Source organism: Ruditapes philippinarum, unplaced genomic scaffold (assembly GCF_026571515.1).
Source record: "Ruditapes philippinarum isolate M1 unplaced genomic scaffold, ASM2657151v2 ctg359_1_1_1_1, whole genome shotgun sequence".
Taxonomy (NCBI): domain Eukaryota; kingdom Metazoa; phylum Mollusca; class Bivalvia; order Venerida; family Veneridae; genus Ruditapes; species Ruditapes philippinarum.
In genome coordinates this window covers 212840-239499 of record NW_026863896.1, presented here as the reverse complement: position 1 = coordinate 239499, position 26660 = coordinate 212840, and the positions used below count along the sequence as shown (strand labels likewise).

The following is a 26660-nucleotide window of genomic DNA, read 5'->3' as shown; positions in this document are numbered from 1 at the left end:
GTGACCGAGTCAGTGATATTTCTGACTAATACTGAATGAATAGAATTTATGTAACTGCCAGCAATTGAATATATAAATCAATGACAGTATAAGCGCCTAACCAATCCTTGTAATCATAAAGATATGCCCTCAAAATGCTACGATTAATTTACTGAAACTATTTCTGGCTTAAAGAAGATTTATGATTTATGTAAATGTAAGCATTTTATTGAATATATTACACGATTACCATGTTAAAACTAATCTCTTTCATTAAAATTAAAGCAAACACCAATGTATTTTTCTTGAGTCAATTTTCCATCCATATTACTATAATCAATGAGGCCTTTACTCGCCTACAAGACGGATCATTTATAAGACGCGTCCAAAATTTACCTTCTAATTGATAATATTTTATTTTTACTCTTATAAGTAATTTTCAAGATCCACTAAAAAAGACAAGATGAATTGTATAATCTGCTAAAATTTTAAAACAAAATATAAAAACATAAATAAAATCAAGAAATAATGTAGCTACAAGTAAATTTTCAGAAGCTTTCATACAAGTGGGTACAAATGTTACATAGACTGACATTTCAAGATTTTTGCTTAGTTATACTTACAGAAACTACTAGTGAGGGTAAAGGTGTATACTGTTTAACATGAATATATGAGAACACTTCTGGCAAATGACCCTCCCTAGCTGCTACATACATTACTCTGAAAACATTAAAATAATACTGTTAAATTTATCAATTTATATTTTCTGATTCATTTGGAATACAATATGTAGCAATATCACCAACTTACCTTAGAATATAATTTTCCATTATTTATAGGAAAACTAATACAAAAACAGCTACCTAATCCTCATTTTCATTTGTTAATGAAACACCAATTATTAATCATGAAAATTAACAAATTCCCAGAAGAGATAAGTGCTTTTAACTGTTGATAATCAGTGAACTTTGATATATTCCCCAACTGTTCCTTGGGGGCAACATTGTTTTCAATATGTGAGATTACATATATGTATATCAATACCTTTGAAAATATCCATCAAGATTTTTCATTTCATAATTAGAATACTGGTATTATCAAGATCTAACCTGCCTCCTATAAAGCAGGTACCATCAGCACCACAAAATGCTTACAGAATAACCCACATTCCCATGGTATTAAGTAAAGAGTAACTTTCACAGTGTCTTACCGGCCTCCTGTAAAGCAGGTTCAATTAGCACCACCAAATGCTGACACCACAAAATGCTGACATAATTACCCACATTTTCATGGTATTAAGTATAAAGTAACATTCACAGTTTCTTATCTGTCTCCAGAAAAGCAGGTTCAATTAGCACCACCAAATGCTGACACCACAAAATGCTGACATAATTATCCACATTTTCATGGTATTAAGTATAAAGTTACATTCACAGTGTCTTACCGGCCTCCTGTAAAGCAGGTTCAATTAGCACCACCAAATGCTGACACCACAAAATGCTGACATAATTACCCACATTTTCATGGTATTAAGTATAAAGTAACATTCACAGTTTCTTATCTGTCTCCTGAAAAGCAGGTTCAATTAGCACCACCAAATGCTGACACCACAAAATGCTGACATAATTACCCACATTTTCATGGTATTAAGTATAAAGTAACATTCACAGTTTCTTATCTGTCTCCAGAAAAGCAGGTTCAATTAGCACCACCAAATGCTGACACCACAAAATGCTGACATAATTACCCACATTTTCATGGTATTAAGTATAAAGTTACATTCACAGTGTCTTACCGGCCTCCTGTAAAGCAGGTTCCATTAGCACCACCAAATGCTGACATAATCACTGATATTGGTATAATTATAGCTGCTGAACCAAGAACAAACTCTCCCCATGTCTGTAACATAACATTTACAGTTATTTGAAGAAGTAATTGAATACTTCAATATCATTAAAACATTTCCTTACTGTTTTATCTTAAAATAATAGAATGGAAGAAAATCAATTTCATTTGAAAACAAATAATAACCATATCACTGTTTCATATTTCATATGTTTACAGGCTAACTTGATCATGCCTTGGACATACTAGTAAATTGACCATCTTATTTGATGAAGACAGTCACATTAAAATCTCTGTTTTAACAACATACAGTATCATGTATGCCAACAAGATAACTTACCGATGCTACAGCATTAGACAACAGGATATCTTGTTTAGACAGGACTGTGAAGTATGATATATTGATACATATATAACATATTGTTACTAGAGGGATGCCAATCATAATAGCTCTTGGTAAATTTCTGAAATACACAAAAAAATATAAATCATTACCATACCTAGATGAACAATCTTGAAACCATCATAGAAAGTTTATCTATATTTAGATTCTTAACCCCTAACTTGCTGAATTTATAAAATGGACTTGTCCAGCTTCAATTTTTTGGATCTGTCCATTATCAATAGTGGGGACATCAAGATGAAAAATTTAAAGTAAGTCTGTTAACAGTATAGAGCCTGGTTAGACTCCATGAAGTTACAGGCTGGCCTGACTCTATACTGGTGGCAAAGGATTATAATTTTTAGTTCCAGCAGGACTAGGGTTCAATTATCATTTAAAATTGTCTATATAATTGTTTTGATAAACAAATGAGGCATATTAAAGTTTTAAAATATAAACATAAAGTTCTGTACATCTTTTAAATGAAAATGATGGACTATCAGTAGCAGTGCAAAATATTTGCCACTATCAATAAAGTGAATAAAGTAAAATCTAATCCATATTTTCAGGGCTTTTTCAATCTTATTCTGGAAGTTGATTAATTTTATAGGTTTCCATGGATATTGAACCAGTGTGACACTGTCAAGATTTCTGCATCAATCTACTCAAGCAAAGATAAATACTAAATGACTTCTGACATTTTGCGTCAATCAAAATTGTGAAATACTCAAGCCAGCGTAATACTCTAGACAGATAAGTTTACTTACTTATATGGTTGTCTAATTTCTTCAGTTACATAATTCAAATTGTTCCTGAAAAGATATACAAGAAGACGGCTGTTTAAATTTGAAGACTTGTGATGAAATATAAATCTCTCCTATCCAGAAAAAAATAGAGATATGCATTGCTCTTCAATAGCATCATACATGAAATCTTGATTCAAAATAAAGTAGCAATGAGACTTTCTAAAAGAAAAAATAATAAAAAAGTTATTTCTGAGTACACTGTATATTGCTTCATTATCTTATGCATGTCTTTCTGTTTTAAGTGCCCCAGCATTTTCAATGTTGGAAATTAAAATACTTGTTTTTAGTCTTTTGGACCTCAGTGGAGTTCCTATGCTGTCCCTTAAACAACAAAATTTGCTGATTTTCATTATTGGAACACAATTTTGGATAGAATATTAAAACACTTGGACAAACAAGACTGGTATATGAATAGATCTTAATTAAAAGTAGCCATACCAGCCATCATAAGCCCAAAGACCATCATAAAATGCAAGCGCTACCATAGAAACAGATTCTGTAGTATCTTCAAACCCTGTCTCCAAATGTTCAGTGTAACCTATCAATATAACATGGATTGCATGTAAAATAAGCATAAAAAATAAAATATCTCCATTTCATTGTCAATTTGTAAGAAGTTACCCTTATATTCAACAATAATAATAGATATGATTTTTTGTAGCTATCTTTTTTTAACTATATCATGCAATATGATTTGTAAGTCATAATAAGTATACAGTAACTAGTATAAATGTATCAGGAGTGACACAACAAGAAATGAGTAAGTTTTTACCAGTATTGATTAGACTTTTTTATGAGTGTACGTAAGTTTCTCCTCTACTGAAAATTTTGCATCACATTACTTTTACACATTCACATTTTATCTCCATGAAAAATAGCCACACCTCCTACAAAATTTGTGTGCTTTAAGTTTCCTTGTGTGAGCACGTAAGCCACGTCTCCTATGAAAATTGAACCTTGTGTGAGCACATTAACTCTGCCTCAAATGAAATTTTTGTGTTACCTTGTGTGGACATATAAGCCTAAACCCCAATGAAACAAAATTGTAGTATATTTTACCTTGTGTGAGCATGTATGCTCCTCCTCCAATTATTATAGCAATAGCTATAAGCTTCATCACAGTGAAAAAATTTTGAACTTTGGTTGCCAACGACACACTGTATGCATTAATAAATGTGATTAAAACTGAAAAAGAAAAAAAAACAACCTCTTGTTAGGAAACCATTGCACAAAAATAAATTAAAATCTAAAATTGGACACTACGCCAACCTTCCTATCTCTCACTTTATAGTTTCCACCTTACATTGTGATTATATTTATGGGAATTGTAACGAATCAGGGAAAGGAAAGTTCCTTTGGACCCTTGAAAAATCTGAACATTGAAATTCATGACCATTTTTTTTTTTTGATAATGTAGGTACACAATAAGGTAAATGACTCCTTTTAAACCATGATGGTTGATTTCTTTTTACTATTTATATATATATTTTTTTTTGAGGGAGGGTAGGTTACAATGTCACACCAACACATTTCGTCATTGCTGCAACTTTCCATGTGTACAGAGGTGGGAAGGTAGAAAGACCAATTGTGTCCCTATGTCGATTAAAAAATATAAACTGAGACAAAATAAACAGCTAGACCCTACTCAGTTTGTGTTTGATAAAAGGATATGTCAATAGAACAGTTTAATTGCCTCTTTTATCATACTGTTTAGACAGCTCTCAAAGTTTTAAAATACAAGTGTTATCATTATAATTACTTGTATTATATGATACTGAGCAATCATAAAAACAGCCAGCCAGCATTTAGACAATTTCAGTTTGTTTCCCAATATCTTTGAATACCATGAACATCAGAAATAACATTCGAACACCAGGTATAAGACTAATTAGTGAAGGAATATATAAAGGTTTTGTTGAGTTTTGTTTAATTGCTTTTTAAATGGTGATACACAAACTGTCTATTGTACTGGAAAATTCCAGATTATCTTTCCATTATTCTACTAGCAATTAATTTGCCTTTGCCGCCAGTATAGAGCCAGGCCAGCCTGAAACTCCATGCAGTCTGAGCAGGCTTTATAGTGCTGGCTGAACAATTTCAAATTTCTATCTCGATTTCCATTAAATTGATAATGGACAGTTCAAGAAGTGCAAACTGGACAAGTCCATTTAAGAAATTCAATAATTTATTGTCTAATATACTTTACTAAACATCTGATCGACAGTGACAATTTTCAGTAAGTTTGTCCTTCAGCATTTCAAACCACTGTATGGCTCTAAATGACTAGGGGAGATATATGTAAGTCACTAATTTGACAACAATGTGAGAGTTTATCAATCGAATAATACACTGTTTGATTTTTTTCCGACCCTGTTTTAGTTTTTCTACATACTAACATTTCTGTCGAATAACATTTAAAACATACAGAGCACTTATTCAGCGAAAATAAATGTTTGACATTGACTATCATTCTTTCTGACGACTCTGACAATTTTCATGTAGCAATGCCAAAACGTCTGGGAAAACAGTATTTATAGACAAAGTACCAGTTAAAATGCACCAGACTTCATACCAAATGAAAAAATACGTATTTGTTGATTGTGAATTGTTTTGACACATGTAAGATTTGAGGAAACTGTTCAATATAAATTAATGTAATAAATGATGGCCTTGTAATTTTTTCTAGTAGAAATTTATTCAGATGACTTCATTTTTGCATTCCCTCTTAGATATTCTTACAAACTTACATAGACACAGGACAGCCACCAGCTTGACAATTAAATCCGTTGACCCGCACGGTCCCCAAAACGGCTCCACTACATACACGGCAAAACTCATGGAAGTTACACCAAACAACGCTGGCTTCAGGATGAGAACCGATGTCCAGGCAAACAAGAATGACGGTATGGGTCCGAGAATACGATGGAGAGGACTAAATGCTTCCTGCAAGTACGCATACTCCGCCCCAGACTTTGTGATCATAGTACCAAGCTCTGCGTACGACAGTGCACCTTTTAAAAGCAGAAACAAGGTACAGAAATTAACATCAACAACAATAAAGATGACATGCATGGAAATATTATGAGATAAGCATGTACGTATTAATTGAAGCACTCAACCAATAAGCAATTGGGTATTGCCAAGTTTAAGATATCAAATTTGAAATGAACTCTTTTTTTTTTGTTCTTAATTTTTTCATTATTTTATCCAAATGATTTATAACTTGAAATGCACAAACAAATTCAACATGACTGTGTAACATGTAAATACATCACTTGTCTCTATTGCATGTCATTAATTTTTAATAAATGTATATTAAAAGGATCAACCTAAGATTGAGTTCTGTGCCTTTCCTGTCTTTAATTCTGAAATTGCGTAAAGATCGTAGGGGTGCTTTGAGAGTTTCACCTTTTTAGATTTTGTTAAATCTAAGAGAAGTTGTTAATGTGGCACCTATACTTATAAAATTAGATATCTCTGTCAAAAATATTTGAAGAAAAAAAAACTATAAACAATTATATGCAATTAGACGAGATGTTTATACATAAGCTACACAATGTAAGCTAAAAACACTATTTAATTAAACATATGATGACTTAGGCGAAATATTACTTGAGAAAGAAGTGTTTTATTAAGCAACAAATTTGTGAACTAAGTGACCCCAACAGTACTTTGATAAATGACCTTTCAATGAGACGATTACTGTGAAGAATACATGAGTTAATTGACACCATGTTAAAAACACATAGGGGAACGTAAAAACAAGCGATTTTATGGTTATTATTACACTCAGATGACAAATTATATTTTTTCGAGGGTTCGTTTCTTTGAATTAAAAAATTCTGCAGGGGGGGAGGGGGATCTGATGTGTGTGTAAAACAGTGAAATGTTTAATCACGCGTGTCATGTTTGCCTCTCCACAACAAATGATATAACTAACTAGCTAAGCAATGGAGGACAGAATGACACGGCTATTGTGTACACAATCGAGAAAATGAAATTTGAAACGCAATTTTTCTTTGTTCAATGTTTTTCCTTCCCAGTGAAAAAACAGAACAAAGTTTTAGAGACCAGGTCGCGCAGTCGAATAAAGCCAATGATGAAAAAATATTTGCCAAACAATGGGGAAATCTGTTTTGTTTATCCTTCCCAGTGAATAAACGCAACAAATCAATTCAGAATTTTGAGTTGTTCTCTCGCTGATCATATGTTGCACAATGTCTTCCCAGTGACAAAGCACAACCGTCAGGAATAAATTTCAAGTTTTTAACCCTGGTCAGGTTCCGAAAGTGAAAACATCGGGGGCCGAAAATAAAGTTTTTCATCACCTTTCCTTCCCAGTGAAAAAGTGAAGAAAAGACTTTCCCTAAATTAGCCACATAGCGTCACTCCATTTTTTTTAAACAAATGATAAAACTGCTTGTCGTCTCGAGAAACATTCTCTGCTCCTGCAAATACATAAAATTGTTTAACAAATAATTAAACACACAATATGGCGGCAACCCGTAGGTGCTGTCCCAGAAAATTTTATTCATGGAGGGCGAACTGGCATTGTGGAACCTTAAAACTCCTAAAGAACGTAAAACCTCATTTGGTCACCTAATTAAAGGGCCATGTCTATCTCTCCTGAAACATTGGAGGATAAACAAGCCCTTCATAACTGCTTCCAAGGTCAATCAAAATTTTATTATGCCCAAGTATTAAATACAGTATGAAAAATTGTGATGCTTCCCACATTAATATTACATAAAAATCTGATTCTTTTTTTAATTTTGAAATTTTATTGTTCTTTTACTCCTAAATTTCTTCCCTTGGAAACAATTCTGACAGACATTAAAAAAATTGGCTCAGGACGGGCTCAGACCCCTGCGTGTCTCTCCGGAAATAAAAGGAGGGCAAGACAGGTGTCCTACAAGTTTAGGGGTCATATTCAGGGCCATTGTCAAATCACTCTACCAACACCATAACTATATACAATTCTACAATAAAAAGTCTAGCATGTGTATACATAATATCATAGAATGTGCAGAAGAAAAAATCAAACTGGTCACAAAATAATATTTGCCATTATGGCTTAATTTTTTTTTCTCGTATCTGAATTTGTGTTCATATTTCACAGGGTTCTTTTTTTATTATACATATTTTAAACATGCCTGGAAAGATTGTTAGTTAAACACAAGGATTTGAAAACTATGTATTCAACAGCTGCCAATAAAAAAGTCATAGGTCAGTGACATAAAATTGCCTAAAAACACAACAACAACAATCTTCAAAAAAATTTTCCAGTCATGTGACTTACAAACTTATACTGCCAGCTATTGTATACTGTAGTTTTTTAAAATGCACCCAAAAAAATTGAAATACGCGTTTGTACTGTACAGACATAGAATTATTCTAGGTTTATGGAAATTTGGTCCGAATATAAAACTTGGAAATTACACTCAGGGGGGGAAAAATAAGTGTGACTTGAAAACAAAAGTTTTCTGACTAACAAAAGATCAAAGCTAAGCTTTGTTAAGATTGAAGATTTACATTTTTTTTAATATAAAATAATGAGGTAATTTGAATATCTGTTTTGTTCAGCTAATGGCAAAACTTTTTACTAATATGGATTCCAGTAAGAATTTGCATACTAAAAAGCATTTTATATTTGTAAAATATAAATTTCTTTGTAAATTTTGTGTTCAATGAAAGACTGGATGTTGTTGTTTTTAATGAATCAAACAAAAAAACGTTGGATGTATGCGCACTGTTAACTAAATAAAATTGGGGAATTTTCCATCTATATATATATAATTATATATAATCAGATATAAATATGACTGTTACAAAAAAAAGCAAAATCAGTTAAACTGAAACAGTTAGTGCCTCTATTTAATCTATCTTCATTTTTCTTTTGTTTTTGTTTTCAATAATAATTTTATTATCGAAAATGAAAATATGAGACAACAAGAAAATGGGACGAACAAAGGTTGTGCATATTTTAACCAAATTTGGCCTGATGCATGCAACGTTAAGCATTATAAACGTGACACCTTATTGACTGTCGAGAAAGACACGTAGATCGCCACAGTCAAAAATATTCGGGTTGGCAAGATCTGTCATATAACAAAAACGTTCGAAATGTAAAATTTGTAAACAAAAAATAGTTCACCTTTTCAATCAACTTGAGAATGCATTTTTCTCACGGCATGATCTTTCGCTTTGTACTGTGTAGCCACTAACACATCATTTGTGACTTCAGTACACTTGTGTTTCACTGTTGTACTACTTACTTAAACAAAATAATTTATAAAAAAATGAATTTTGAATGTCACTCATTCTTACCATTATAAAAAATCTAAGATATTAAAGAACTTTTTTGAGTATTTGTTCAAAAAAAAAGAAAGAAAAAAGTTAAAAAAAATGTTTGCATTCATTTTTGGTACCAGTTTTTGCTTTTAACACAGAGTATTTTTTTCTTAAGTCAAAAGCATTGCCAAATAGTTACTGATATTATCACAAAATATCTAATCTTCACTGAAATTCTTACATATCTATTTGAATGTGCTTCTTTCTAACAAATTACGAAACACAAGATATGTCAAAGGGGAGCCATTCTCAGCACACCCCCAAACTCCTCACCAATTTTTTTTTTAAAATCGCCAAAAACTAAAGAAATGAGTGACATTTTTATGTTTTTGAAATTTGGTTAGTTATCACCGACCTAAAATTGGTCAATGCTAACTAAGGGTAGGTAAATGCTAGACCTTGCCAACTTTGGTTTAGAGGTTATAATTATAATATATAAATAGAATAGGGGGTTGAAGAAGAGAACAAATGTACATCTGAAAATAGATGTACACAAGTTCGCTTTTCCAGTCCCGCCAAAATTACATACATACATATTACTCTCCGAAAACCTTGTTTTTTTTTTGCATATGGAGACTTCCATAAATATTGTCAGACTTCAGACAACCCAAAAGCATTTTGCTTTTCTTATTTTGTCATAAAATCATAACAAAATAAATAAATAACACAGGAAATTTGATTTCAGAATGTCAAAAATTCACAAAAAAAATGTGCCAAAATTATGTCTGTTTTAACTCACGACTTAAGATTATTTTCATTTACTTTCAGACAAATGGTTCATTTAAAAGTCTGTATTTTATTAAAAGTCACAAACAAAGCCATTCCCCTACATCCACATAAGAAGATTATTATTACGAAGTTTAATATTGGAATTAAGAAAAGCAGAATGGTTTCAGTCTGACAGTCTTAGCCAAAATTGGAGAGGGGTTGATCAACTAGTTTAATGAATACTTGTGTAGATTTACAATGGGGAATGCCAAGTTGGTCTCTCCATTTTGTTATTTATGGAACAGCCCTTTGCACCATAATATTCAAAATTTTCAATAGATCCTGTGTAGGCTGAAGTCTTGGAAGTTCCGGTGCAGATTTCTTTTTTTCCGGAAAACATCAGTCATCCGTAACCTGTTCAAATAAGAGCATAGTGAAACATACATGAAAATGGGGAAATCTCCCCTCAATACAGAAAAAAAAAGAAAAAAGAAAATACGACAAATTTTCAAAATATTTCGTATAACTTTTTTAAAAGCTTGAGCTCAAATGTAAAAATTTCTTGAACAAACATAAGTAACACACACACACACAAGCAGAAAACAATAGAATTTCTGGCTCTGGATTGATTTAATATAATACAAACAATGAATACATGAAGGTTCTGGGAATATTTGTATCATGATAAATATGCATATGGGTATTTAGATTGTAAGAGACTGTTAGGTATATAGTAAGGTGGGTGGGGTACCAAAAAAAAAAGTCGGGTTAGATCTGCGGGTGGTAATTCAATTGCTTTCTGTATATATCTAGTTGCTCCCTTCCAACTATTTCTACCAGCATGTATCATATATATGAGCATACCTATTATACAAATGTAGCTACTTTGCGAAAATATCTTATATTTAATTTCCTTCGTCTTCATTTTTAACATAACAATAATTTCACTTTAAAACAAAAAAATCTCTGAACCATCACAAATATTTTATCAGTGAGCATATGCTCATTTCTGATTAAGCCTTTCGTGAATTCCAAAATCAAGTTTATAAACATCAAATGAATATCAATATTGTCTTAGCACAAAATTACAAAGTATCTTATTGCCAGTTTTTCAGTAGTAAAGGTTATCATTTTATGTCACAATAAAATTTGTTGCTTGATTTTGTTAGGTTTTAAATTACATTGTCACTTATAATATAGGTTAAATGCCAACTTTATTGGTGGAGGAAGATCTGCATTATTTCTGGCGTGAACCCGAGTAGGACCATCGATCTTCCATAAAATAAACTGGGTAACTTCCTCACATGTAAGAGTCTGAAGATCCTGATTTAGGCAACATGTACGAATCAAGAATAACATGTACCAGTCTCAGACATTTGAATGTAAGTGTGAATGTATACCTGTAAACGATTACCTGTATACCCCCCATGCAATATTTGTATATACAAAAGTTCATGCAGTATATACTGATCAACTGCCAGTCATACTCAATGACAAATCTACTTATCAGCATACTCTCACAAATAAGAGCAGACCAGATGCATGTTATGCATTTTAAATAGATTACAGCAATAAAGGACGTCTTTTAGCCAGATAAAATCCGATTAAACGGTGATAAATAACCTATAATAGGATCACAGGGGCAAAAACATTCACACAGTCTGCACCAGTTTTTAAAAGTCAATTTTTTTTAAATTTACATATTTTTTGTAGGTCTTTAAATAGAATCAATGAGTGCATGTAAACAGGTATTAAAATATTCAAGACAGATTAACTCACTTTTAGACATTTGGCAATATTTCACGATTTCTATACTTAAGACTACTTTAGAACCAAAACAATTTCTTATGTTTAAAGAAAATCCCATGTTTATGTAACAGCTTCTATATTTAAAGGGACTCCACTAAGTTTTTTTAACATGATGGGACTGGGAATAAATTTTCGAATTAAATGTACCTTTTGATGGAGGTCTAGACCAAATAACTTGTGTGCAAAATATCATATCATTCACTCATTCCAGTTTTTACATAATTAAAATATTTTTTGTGCAAAATTGATTAAAAATTGAAAAGATTAAACACTTTTAATTTTAATCAGGCTAAAAATCAAAGTAATTATTGATTTTCAATTTAATGATGGGTATAATTCTTATCATCTTTATTATATTTTTCCATTTTAAGTACCCAATTTGATCATTGTATGATTCTGATCCTATGTGGAGTCCCTTTAAGACAGATTAAATTACTTTTAGACATTTGGCTATTTTTGGCAATCTTTCACAATTTTGATACTCTTCATTAGAACTGAATCAATCTTTTACATTACTGGTCCCAAGAAATGTAACGGCTTCTACATATAAGGCCTTTAATCAAGTGTTCATAGAATTTCTACAGCATACTGTTTATGATATACTCATATTTTTTCTTTTGCCTTAATGCGAATTTAATGGTCTTGGCCCTAATACAAAAGTAAATGACTACATTCTGTAATGGGTATTAAGTAACATCATAAAATAAGCTCTTGTCAAATGGTTACTTCCAGAATAATGACAACTGGAGAATTATACTTTGGGAATTCATATTGGACAGAAGTAAGAGTAATAATAGATTAGATTAGATATCTTACATCTGTTATCACTGATCATTGACAGAGATCTTGCTAGAGTGCATACATTCATCCTAGCAACAGCCTAAACAAGACTCAAATCCACAAAATGGAATAAAACCGACTCTTAAAACTGCCAATAATAGTTGCTAAGCAACAAGTGTCAACCCTGCATCCATTGGTTGAGATGAATAGAATATAAACATCTTGTATTGTACACAATGTTATCTCATTCAAGCAAAACTCAGTCATTCCATATAAAGTACATTATTTGTAAACTTTACCAACATTTTAGTCATAAAGAAGCTCTATTCTTCGAATCCCAAAGCAAAACTTGGCTTAGTTGTGAAAACATGGATCTTTCACATATATTATCAATGCTCTAATATAATACCATTTTTTATATCATATAACAATAAGTACTGTACTGTACTAACTCTTCACAATATGAACAAATTTCTATTTCTCTTTTTTTTAAAGAAGAAGTAAAATGTTTGAACAAATAAAACTAGGAATACATATAGAAGATATATAAATAAAACAAAACTTTATGAAAGTGGTTTCTGGGATAAAATCATCACATTCAGTATGGTTAAGTGATCTCTTCTAAAACAACATTAACAACAACAAAATCAACAATAACTGATCTTTATCAAACTACATAAGTGACAAAGCATACTATATGTACAGTTTATGTCGAAGATCTCATGCAAGATATTTTGACCTCAATACATTAATGTAAAGTTAATATTATAAACAGAAAAAAACATTTTTCTACAGTTCTGCGTACAACAATTTTTTTAGTCTTCTTTTCCAAAATATTTACCTTTACAACATTTGAGTAAAGAGAATACATAATAATCATATATAGGTTACACAGATTTTCCAAATATTCAAATTGTAACATAAATTAACAATAGTTACTCTTCAGGAGAATTTATGGAAATGTTTGAACTTACCTAGAAGTGCAATAAGTCCACATAAGCTCCATACAATCAGACTTAAACCCACAGAGCCACTGCTCTGTAGCACACCCTTTGGTGAGATAAAAATACCAGAACCTGCAATGTAAGAAATAATAAAATCATAACAAAGGCTCCCAAAAAATCAGACAGGCAAAAAAGAAAAATCAAAGGCAATACAAAATATTACCAAAAATATTATAACATACAATTAGGCAAGAAACAAAATAAACAAAATCAAGAAAGGCAAGCAAGAACATAAACAAGCTAAGGAACATTAATATAAATAAAGGCAGGAAAAATATGGTCAAGGTGAGTTTCTAAAAAACCTAGCTTTCTAATCAATCCTTTTTGCATTTGATTGTAATTATATTGCATATATAATTATGTTAGACTGAAATAAAATATTGTTTAAACTAACTGTTGCCACTCAACAATGGACAACAACTCATTTTTTCACTGACCTATGCCTTTTAAGCTCAATTGAGCTTATTATTTAGATGAGCTAAATCTTACCTAAAGGGGGAAGAACTATTTTGCTATTATCAAGTGGTCATAGTGTAACGTGCACGGGCTAGCTGTTATACATAATTTTTCTTATGGCTACTTTGCCAGTTGATTGGTTACAAATGACTATAAAATGATTTATTCAAACTTTGGAATCAAGTTTAATTAACTAATGTTATAACAGTAATGTGCTTGAAAGGTAATAAGTGGTCCTTGAACTTGATATAAAATTGGGGTGACACTTTTTAGGCTATTTAATATATATAGAAAAAATCACTTGGATATCGAGTTTTCAATACTTTAGTAATAACAATTACACCTAACGCAATGTTAAATTGATGCAATTGAAATACTTCGTAAATAGTGCAAGAACCCAAGTAATTAAACTAAAATATTAATTAATTATTTCTGTGGTGTTGACACTTCGGCAGCTGGACAGAGACTGACTGTCCGCAGCTTTGAGCTCTATTTATACCCAATAATATAGTTATATTTAATGATCGTTTACTGAAGTTGAAGAAATCAAGCATCCAAGGGATATTGATAATGGTTCGAATATTGGTACGAATGGCATTGAGTTCGAATGATTTTAAGTACGAATTGTTCTGATATTTTAGAAATAATAAAAATATGCCCGTTATATCAAATTATTGCTACGAATAAGTTGTTAAATCTATTCATTTAGTTTTTATGTATTATTTACTTATTTATAAAAGATCAAACTATACATTTAAACACAGGATAACATATTTGTTTACAATTTAATTCACCGACAATTTAGGTACAAAACCACTAAATCATTATAGAATCTAGGCAGAATAGAACAATCGTCACATTACCCCCGTCTCTCAAAAATCATGCGTCCCGCATGATGCATATTATTTAAACTATATTACAACTTTTACGCAATAAAATAACCAAAGACATATGTGTTTATTTATATATTTTATTTAATTCTGCTTATATCGCAAGAATTATCATATCTTTATAAACGAGACATATAGTTCCATATCTGGATCAAGATCACAGTCTTCTTCTTCCACATCTTGTTTCTTAACTTGTTCACCTTTATTTAACTTGAATCACTTTGTCATCTTTGAAAATCAGACTCTATCCCATGTTTTATTTTCATATGCCTCTTCAGATACTGTAATTTAAGGAAAACCTTATTACATCTTATGCAGGTTCTTCCTTTTTCCTCTCTCTTTCTACATTCAGTTATGTGTCTCTCGAAAGTTACGTTCTCCGGAATGCTCGTCTTACATACAGGGCACAGTGGTCGCATAATCCGGTTTCCATTTTTCACACTGCCTTCTTTAATTTCGCTTGTCTTTGTCCCCGCCATCGAAGTACTTAAAATAGAATTTTCATAATGCTTAGCCCTATCTCGATTTTTACGTTGTTTTCTTTTTATTTCTACTTGAACATTATCTTTCTGCTTTACTTCTGGTCCTGTCTCTCTACATTTGACCGTCGTAGATTCAGAAGATTTATTGACTTCATCGGATAGATCAATACCAAAGCACCCTATTTTACCAGTACAATATAAATTCACAATTTGCTCTTTCAATTTTATTGTATTTCTAATAACATCAATACAAACACCATACTGTTGCATGAAGTCAAGACCTAAAACAACATCATTTCCGATTTCAGCTACTACAACCTTGGTCTTATAAAGGTGTCTTTTAAACCTCAGGTATATCTCTGTTTGTCCCTTGACTTTTAATAGATCACCACTTGTTGATGATACAGAAAGTTCAAAAGGTGTAATTTTGTTCTTGCTCTTAAGTTTAAGCCAAAGATTTTCTGAGATAACAGTAACGGTAGCTCCTGTATCTACTAAGCAATTGACTGACACATTACCAACCTTTGCAGAAGCATATAAACCAGCCATTAAATGTCCTGACGAATTAATATTTTGTTTGTCATTTTCGCTCCTTGTTGTTTTGTCAGTTGCGTGAGTACTTCTGTTTTGTAGATTTTGTCCATGTACTTCATTACAATTTCGCCCTGTACGATTTCTTCTTGTATAACCACTATCAGATCGCTTATAAACAGAGGTATTAATGTAAGGTTTTCTTTGTCTATTTTCATGGTAATAACGATGTTGAAAGTTCTTTTGTGGAAAATGTTGTACACGCCTTTGATCATAACTATTTGGTGTCTTAACATATTTGTTATCTTGCCGTTCATATCTTCCTTGACGCTGCATCCTATCAACACTTTGTTTTAAAGAAGATACAACAGTTTTAAGTTCTTCAAACTCTTTTGACAAGTTATCTGTCTGCGAACTTCTTATCATTCCCTGCTGCTTCTTTTCAGCCCTGTAGAAAGCTTCCAGTTCTACAGCATGCCTTACTGCATCATTCAAATCAATGGGCCTAGCTTGTTTTATCTTGAGACGCATGTCTGAATTTACAAGTGCATCTATGAATTGTTCTTTAGCTAAAGTGTCACGAACATCTATAGGAGCATGAGGGTACGCCAAGTTTGCAAGACGACGAACATCTTGTCCAAGTTCAGCCATTGATTCAGTAGCTTTTTGATGTCTATCTCTCAACTGAACTCTATATAACTCAGTCTGATTTCTTGGTGAAAATCTATCTTCGAGTGCTCTCACAAGTTCCTCATAATTGTGTGTCTTTGATGTCAAATTTCCGAACACTCCTTGAGCTTGGCCTCGTAAAGATACAGATAAGTATAAACCTTTCTCATTTTCATTCCAACCATTCAAAGTTGCACAAGCGTCAAAGTGTGCTTTATAGTTTGTCCATTCACAAGTTCCGTCATAAGTTGCAGGTTTCATGAAAGTAGACCTTGAATCTTTTACTTTGTAATCAAAACTTTTGTCTGAAGTTTGATAGTTATCCAATTTATGTTGGTCATTCTGAGTTTCAGGGGGAAGCAAGTCAACAATCCTCCGTCTTTGGGTGATCATTCTGTCTTTCACATCCCTCTCATGTTTTTCACTTTGAATAGGCAATGACGGCAAAAGACGTCTAGGCTTTGAGGTAGTCTTTCTACTTGGTGTAAAACCTTCATAAGTATTTTCTGTTTTTACCATAGCAGGTGTTGATGTAGCCAGCTCAATACTTGTCTGGTCAATTTGTCTTTGAAGACTATCAATCTCTCTCTGGAGTTTCAGCCTACGATTCTCATTCCTAAGATTTTCCATTTCATCGTACATATAACAAAAGTCTTCATCGGACCATTTACTTCTATACTCAGCCATGTTCTTAAAAGTCTAGGGTAAGTAAGCCTATCTAAAGCTAGATGTGTCCCCCGTTGGGCGCCAATTTTGTAACGTGCACGGGCTAGCTGTTATATATAATTTTTCTTATGGCTACTTTGCCAGTTGATTGGTTACAAATGATTATACAATGATTTGTTCAAACTTTGGAATCAAGTTTAATTAACTAATGTTATAACAGTAATGTGCTTGAAAGATAATAAGTGGTCCTTGAACTTGATATAAAATTGGGGTGACACTTTTTAGGCTATTTAATATATATAGAAAAATCACTTGGATATCGAGTTTTCAATACTTTAGTAATAACAATTACACCTAACGCAATGTTAAATTGATGCAATTGAAATACTTCGTAAATAGTGCAAGAACCCAAGTAATTAAACTAAAATATTAATTAATTATTTCTGTGGTGTTGACACTTCGGCAGCTGGACAGAGACTGACTGTCCGCAGCTTTGAGCTCTATTTATACCCAATAATATAGTTATATTTAATGATCGTTTACTGAAGTTGAAGAAATCAAGCATCCAAGGGATATTGATAATGGTTCGAATATTGGTACGAATGGCATTGAGTTCGAATGATTTTAAGTACGAATTGTTCTGATATTTTAGAAATAATAAAAATATGCCCGTTATTGCTACGAATAAGTTGTTAAATCTATTCATTTAGTTTTTATGTATTATTTACTTATTTATAAAAGATCAAACTATACATTTAAACACAGGATAACATATTTGTTTACAATTTAATTCACCGACAATTTAGGTACAAAACCACTAAATCATTATAGAATCTAGGCAGAATAGAACAATCGTCACAATAGATATACTCTAGTTATATTTAACAATGTATTACCATTCTTATTAAATTATGGTTCTTGTACAAAAGTACAGGTGTTAATTAAGAGAAAGGTAAAACAAAATGCATGGTAGACAGATTACGTTATTAGTACTGTTGGTAATAAACAGCCTGAGTATTTCCTACATCCCCTGGAACAATGCCACAACTATACCTTACAACAGATCTTTCTGACATTAAAAATCCATCACTTACAAGTAAAATAATCAATCCAAGGTGAGATTATATACTTGATGTAATCACTCTACCTCTTTGTTATCCTTCATTAAAGTATCTTATATTTTTGAATGAAATAACTCAAGATGTAGTAATGGAATTGCTGGTGGAAATCAATACATCTTCACTGGTGGAAATTTTACATATTTTTTCCACCTTAGTGCAATAACTGGTTAACTCCTTATAAATTTAGAAGGACTTAACATGTTACTGCACTAAGGTGACAATATATAGACTTTAACCTGATAAACTTGTCTAGCTTCCATCAATTATCAACTTTTGGAATATCAAGGTCAACAGCCAATAGTACAGAGCCTGGTCAGACTACAGATTTGCAGGCTGGTCTGGCTCAATGTTGATGGCAAAGCAAAGTCTTTCAGTTCCAGTGAGGTAAGAGTAACTCAATATCAGGCCTGTGTTAGGTTTGTTATATAATGTAACATTGAAAGAGAGAGTAAGGAAATTATATAGAGGATATTTGTTTGTTTTGCATGTAAGATTGAAATATATTTCAGAGTGAACACCAGATGCAATATTTTTACGAGTGGCGTAGCCACGAGTGACAATATGATAGCTGGTGTTCACAAATGAAATATAGCTTTATAGTAACTCTTATTTCATTATTCTGTCCTTTGATTAATGACTTAGTTACTTGTTTTTAGAACTTGAGTATTATAAAGTTGATTAACCCATGAATTTAATTAATCATGAAAATCTCAAATCCAAATATAGTGCTATCCACCAATCTGTACTCTTTTTCAACGGAAACAACATTAACTTCATTTCTCTTGGCATACAAGCACATACCATAAATTATAACATAATGTTATGCCAAAATCACTCTTAGTTTTCCTGTGGTCTTCTTTCATGATATCAGATTAACTCCACAGGAGCCAAAAGGCCATTGTCTGTTAGTCTACAGGTAACCTGTTATTATATATTCTTAATAGAAGTATTTCTATAAATAGAAACTATACTTTTCTACAACATCCATGTAGATTGACAGTTTTATTTCATTTAGACCAGAAAATACGGCTATATTAAGTCTTGTAAGAAGGCCACTGCAAATTCTGTTAGGTTATGGATGCTTGCATTTTATAAGTGGGTGTGTCTTATAAGTGGGTGCGACTTATAAGCAAGTGCATCTTATTAATATGCCAGTGCATCTTATTTGAGGGTATATATAAGAAAGGTCCTCAAATGTGGTATATATTCAGTAACAGTATAGTGAAGAAAATAAACTGTTAATTAAAATTAAAGAATCAAAATGGCTCAGATTTCTAATTAAATACAAATTTGATTTTTGCAAAGGACAAAATGTGTTCTTTGGGACTGACATTACCATGTAAATAAAAAACATTTGTGAAAGATTGTTGATTTATCCTTATAAAATCATCTAATTTATACTCTGGTTAAAAAATTAAAATCATTTTTTTTTCTTCTTCTGTAATCAAATTTATTAATTCTATTTTCATAAATTCGAAATAAGTACCTGCCATAAACTTGATAATATTGAAAATTAAAATTTATCGTTTTAAATGTCAGTTGGCTATTTTAAGAACAAGTTTCGGAGATATGTGAGCAGATCTTAAATAGATTACCAGTATTAATACACCTGGAGAATATGCATGTACTCAATGGCAGAGAAAGTAGTGCAGAGAACTACTTTTGATGCAGAACGGTAAGTTATGCAGATTGTAATTTCTTTTCCGTTTGAATCCATTAACCTACAAATATGAATGCAAAGTCCTATATTCCTAATAACCTCTCGATAAAAAAAAACTTAGTACGAAAATAAACAACGCATTTGCGGCACAGCATAGTACATTCCAAACCATCATTATCAAATCACTTAAGTGTGGAAAACGGAAAAGATTTTCAGAGGGTTCATAAATTCATAAATTTTTTAGTATATCTTGTCCTGCCAATCAACCACTCAAGCTTGTATCTATTTTCACAATACCGTATTTCCATATCGCATAAGTTTTCAAAATAACCGACCATCAGTGTTTGATAAAAGCAAAAAAAAAATGGGCAAGTTCTTGCCAAAGATTTGTAAATATTCATCATCCTGAAGAGATTTTTTGAATTCTGAAGGACACCTGCTTGAACGTTTTGCCTTATTTTTGGCAACAAAGCAATGATTATTATCATACTGGATTCAAGTTTAAAATGCATAACTATAACAAAACTTGCTGACGTCAACAGTTTTAAACAAACAAGACAATATGTAAAACAAACATTTACAGAGAAATAAATCTAACGAATTTAGATTTATTTATTTTCAATTGATCTTTGAATGTGAAAAACCCAAATGTTAATCTATTGCCATTACATCACTGCTCATATTTCAAAAACATGGCAAAATTTCCAAAACATACAAATATCATTCAATATTTATCAACCTAAAGTAATTAAAGATAATAATTACATTATTATTTTGATATATTGAAAACGTCTGTAAGTCTGCTACAAGGTATATATTTTTCAATTAAATTCGTTATTTATTTCTAATCATTTATACGGTTATTATTATTTTTTTATTATTTCAATTATATAAATTCTTACGTAGCAACAAGTTTACTGCAATATAATTGTTTAAAAAGACTATGCAGCAAGAAATCTTATGAAAATAATTTGGCCACATTGATTTCCACTAAGAAACCAAAACATTCCCCACCAAGAAAACAAAGTCTGTTTCACCAAACAGTAACAAATCAAAATTAAGATTGAGTAAAGACACATTTCTGTCCTGTATAATGGAGCATTAACCCCAAAACACCTAGGTAGTTTATTTAGATAAATGGATTTGTGTCTTCCATTGGATTCATAGAAAGTGCCTTGAAGCCAACACCAGCTTCCATTGACGTCATAGGAAATCTCTACGGAGATATTACCAGCGTAGAAATACCACTGACACGAGAATAATGACAGTAATTTTTACCCGGAGAAAACACCAGAAATTCCTCTCATAGTCCTGTACAGCAATTAGATTTTGCAATATGGCAAAGTTATAAAGCCATTAGAATGAACACGAATTCCCTCTTTATTCATTAACTGTATTTAGGAATTAATATGAACCTAATATACTGGCACATTATCTCAAGTATTACACGCAGAAAAGGACTCTTTATGTAAATGGGTTTTTATAGAGATTTACCATTCTGTGATTAACAAGATCATTGTCTTTTCTAGAAATTTAAAGAAAAATATTCCTTGTTTGCCATTTTTTTATTATAAATGTAAAGAAAAAAATATTGACTTTATGAGAAGATATAAACAATTTCAAATGGTCTTCTTAACCTAACATATGCTTTAAAAGCCATCATTTTAAAATGCCATCAGGTCATTCAATTTTAATTTAAAAGTCAATATACTCTACTTTTTAGTTTTTACTGTCACACCATGAAATTGTTTCATTTGAACTTAGGACTATAAATTCAACACTTTCATAGTAAATATTGCCTCTCACCACTGTTACTAAGGTTCCAATCCAGCAAGGGACTTGGAATTTTTTTCATGTTAGGAACCTATTCAGCTAGCTTACTGAAAGTTGGTGGTTTTTTTTCAGATGCCTGAACAACGCACAGAGAGGCATCAAGTCCAGTAAAGCTGAAAAGTTGCCATATAACCTTTACAGTTTCCTGTGTTAGTGTGACATAAAACCCAACCAGATCATAAAATTGTAACCATTTATTTAAGAAAAGGAAAGAAAAAACAGGCAAACCTAAAGATTAATTTATTTGGCATTTCAACATCAAACCAGAGATTCTTTCTTCATTAAACAGATACAAAAACGTATTTGTATAAAAGTCACAGATCTTGTTCAAGCAACAGACATACTAATTAATCTCAGGCAACACAATCATTATATACAGAGACTTTAATTTACTGTTGTCTTTTTTCACTGGAAATTAAGTTAAAAAAAAAAAAAGTTTCATTAGCTAAACTTGTTTTTATTGTTAGATACTTAATTATCTCATATTAGTAACATTGGTTTCCTGTTTGGTTACAAATAGCACAGACGCTTGTGGTTTGGAGCTCAAAACGCCTTTAAAATCCAAATAAAATGCATATTTGTCAATCCCAGCACATGTGCTGATCATATATATCAAAAAAACTTAATATAAGCCGTTTTGAAAAAAAAATCATATTTCAACATCTATAATAATACACAAGATAAAAATGTTCGCCGGAAAAAATCCGCACCCCTACCGTCATAATCACCATGTATTTTATTCCATTTCCAATATTTTCACATAATCCTTTGGTCCATCGACACAGAAGATATATTTCTTCACGATGATGGTCAATTTTAAACTTCAACGGTAATATAAACAACGCAACAGCCGAAATAAACATCAAAATTATCGCCGTTTTCCTCCAACGACAATATCTTTCGATAAATTCAATGGACCAGACGGCAATGAACGAAGCTATCCGATTATGTGGCCCAGCTTTGCCGGGTGCAAAATGCGCAGCGCTTTTAAGTTTGGGAACCACATAATCGGATAGCTTCGTTCATTGCCGTCTGGTCCATTGAATTTATCGAAAGATATTGTCGTTGGAAGAAAACGGCGATAATTTTGATGTTTATTTCGACTGATGCGTTGTTTATATTACCGTTGAAGTTTAAAATTGACCATCATCGTGAAGAAATATATCTTCTGTGTCGATGGACCAAAGGATTATGTGAAAATATTGGAAATGGAATAAAATACATGGTGATTATGACGGTAGGGGTGCGGATTTTTTCCGGCGAACATTTTTATCTTGTGTATTATTATAGATGTTGAAATATGATTTTTTTTTCAAAACGGCTTATATTAAGTTTTTTTGATATATATGATCAGTACATGTGCTGGGATTGACAAATATGCATTTTATTTGGATTTTAAAGGCGTTTTGAGCTCCAAACCACAAGCGTCTGTGACAAATAGAAGCGTAATTTACTTTTACTTGAGATATGCAATTTTCAGGAGTCTGATGTCAATTTGGTTTTTGAAGACGCAGAATTTAAATGAGACACTAATTAGCTTGATATATGATTAAAGGTCAAACTTTGTTTCTAGTGTAAAAAAGTTGATTTCTGAAGGATCCCCCACCCCCAGACAATATTAAATAGCAGTAGGAAGAATTAATTTGACAAGACAATATTACGGTGTCTTTGGAGACTTTTCTCCACAAGAAACAGACAACTTCCCCACAAGTTACAGTCCAACTGACATTGAGAATCTTATAATCACTGAAGGTAAAAACAACTACTTTCTGTGCTTGCAAGAAATGATACAAGTTTAATCAAATAAATTTGCGATAAATGATACAGTGAATGGAAGTAAAATGTATTGAGCTTGCAATAAACCATTCACTTCGACTGTTATTGACTTGCAATAAATGATACAATGATTCAATTTACCCACTAAGATACTGGCGAGTATTTAGTATGCAATTAACTTCTAACATACACAAGTTTATTGCCACACTGTACTTTTTTTGATACGCACTGAACATACCTCATTAAAACCCACAAAAAGGAGCACCCTTGGATTTAAACATGAACATGAATGCAATATTTTTATACTCCTAGAAGTCTGGTTATTGTGCTGCCCGGGTGGGTTTAGACATTAATCTTAAATCATACATTATTATGTTATAATGTATTGCCTGCAGCATGATGTAAATATTCATTATATTTACAAAATGCTTTAAAGATAAAGAAAAATCAGCAAAACTGTTTTAAAACCATTAAAAGTTTTTTGTTGTTTTCCTTTATTTAAAACTGAAGAAATCTGGGGGTATATTTAAAATTCTTGAACAAATGCCAATTTCTATTGATTAGGTTTTATACAAAAGGATTAATTTTAAAACAGGCTTTTTGCTAATATGTAAATAGGGCTTGTTTTCTCTTATTTATCAAAAAAAAACTTTGTTAGAGCAATTTTTATAGCTTTATCTATCAGTATGAATAATTCAAATGTAAATTTGAATAAATTAGTATTTTTGTCATAAGTTAAAGCACATTTCAATTGAGCAATTGAAGAAAAAGAAAGAAAAATTACAGCAATTCAAGTAATCTATACACGATATTAGAATAGTACAGACACAAAACATGTTTTGTTTGTCAAAATGTATTTCTGCCAATTAAAGTTAAAAGAAGATAATGAAATTTCTTCAAATTATCAAAGCAAATAGCATATTCACTCATCTACAAGGTTGGTTTTCAGTTTTTAATTCTAACATCCTGTAACTAACACCCTGTGCTATAAGTGTAGCACAAAAGTCCACTTAAAGCAATTCAAACCATCACACATATATATGAGATAGGATAATTTATCATTTCCATGTTACAGTATTTTCATACCTTCATAAATTTTCATTACAAAAATGATAAAAAGTACCATGAAAACACTGTATTTTTTTTTAAATTTCATCCTCAGAAGTATCTGTATAACACACTCCATTATATGGTGTTTTTTAATGATTCTTTTTAGATCTGTGCAAACCTTATATTGAAGCAAACTTAATTGTAAAATTTTGACCCTGTCTTATGAAGCAGACAGTCTAATAGCTGAGTAAATACTCTGAAACTTAAAAAATAATATTTGGCTCTCCAAGTACTTGAGTGTGGGAGTGGAATATTATTAGACAGACAGGAACAGTGCATAAAACTGATTGTCTAATGAAATATAGGCTGAAAAACAAAAATAACAGGTGCTGGAATAGAGATGAATGAACTTTGTTTATATACCGGTATCTACCTAAAACAACACACAACAATAGTGGCTTCAAGTAATCAAGACAGCTGCTGCTGTTTCTGTAATTTTTTAATAAATAAAATAAATGTACTTGTATTTTTTTTAATTTGCATGGTTTATTATATTAGTACCATAACAGAATATACCATCTACATACTCTTTTGTTAATGTAACCTGGTTAAATTTTTTCCAGATTTTACTTAGACTTGGTCATATTGTGTATGTAACCTGGTTATTTTTTTTTTTGTAACCTTGCCCAGAATAATCAGTATGTCAGCCATTAGACTTGGTCATTACTTAACCTTTATTGCAATTGCCTTTGACATTTATATGTACATCCTTAACCATTGTACATATTCATTACCTTCATTTAAGAAAGCTAGATTTCCCAGGAGGCCCTGAGAGACATTTTCTATTACAAATGTATAGCAATTTAGCGAACCAAACTGTCAAATTTCTACAACCAATTTCTTAATCATTTATTACTGTATCAAAGATCAAAATCAAATGCAGTATTCGTTATTTAACATGAGGAAAATTTTAAAATGTCGAGGAAAAAAACCTTAAAAACCCTGTATTTTTATGTAGAAAAAGATAACTCAAGAAAATATATGAGAACTTTTATTTATTTATTAAGACATTGATCATAAAGATTTTCATATCATTATTTGCTTATTTAATATTAAATCTTATCAAATATGAAATTTTTCTCTTCAGTTATTCCAAATTTACCAGATTATTTGTTACTTTATTTTGCGCATAAAATGAGTATTCAAGTCTACATTTTAATTAAATTTCTGAAAAATTCTTCTGTTATGAAAATCAACATGCAAAAATAAGAACATATTCTACCGGAATTTCTGTATGAAATATAAGCAAAAGTCAATATCTTACTATGACAAGATACTTTGTATTAAATGTATTGATTTATTCAACCCCTAGTAGTAGCCAAGATTTTTTAACATATTAGACAGACATTTCATTAAAATATCAAATTACTTTTTTTTATGCTGGAGAAAAAGAGATACATTATGATAAAAACAGAACTGGTAGAATCTGGATTGATGCAGCTGAGAAAATTGTTCCAGTTTATATCCAAGAGTTGAATATTTTGAATTGTTACAGAATGTATTAGACTGTAATAGTTTGCTCAGATTGCAGACATCGAGGCCCTGTGACCAAGCTAAATATGCCAGCCCGCATAGCTCAATTGTTAGGGTATGAGACTTATAACCACGAAATTATCGGATCGATTCCCAGGCTGGCCATCTAAAATTACTAAAACACTCTTTCGAACGAGGCTTTAAATCAAGGTCCGTAGTAATGACAGCTTAAACACTTGTCAGGCTAAAGAACCAGGAGAAGCTTCTGGAATTGGTGCATCTTTTTGTATCTGTATCTTGCACTATCCTCCAAAATCTAAAATGACTAA

General features: G+C 31.5%; 1 protein-coding gene across 8 annotated transcripts in view; it reads right to left on the bottom strand.

Moving 5' to 3' along the window:
- The window catches only part of LOC132723689 (b(0,+)-type amino acid transporter 1-like), a 56330-nt gene that overhangs the window by 3294 nt on the left and 26376 nt on the right, over positions 1-26660 (bottom strand). For all 8 annotated transcript variants that reach the window (XM_060708459.1, XM_060708466.1, XM_060708465.1 and 5 more), the window contains exons 4-11: positions 13635-13736; positions 5760-6023; positions 4072-4197; positions 3451-3550; positions 2974-3018; positions 2165-2288; positions 1775-1878; positions 603-699 (exon numbers count right to left, since the gene is read on the bottom strand). In XM_060708459.1, coding sequence (XP_060564442.1) covers positions 603-699; positions 1775-1878; positions 2165-2288; positions 2974-3018; positions 3451-3550; positions 4072-4197; positions 5760-6023; positions 13635-13736 — 962 coding nt within the window. The remainder of the gene's footprint in view (positions 1-602; positions 700-1774; positions 1879-2164; positions 2289-2973; positions 3019-3450; positions 3551-4071; positions 4198-5759; positions 6024-13634; positions 13737-26660) is intronic.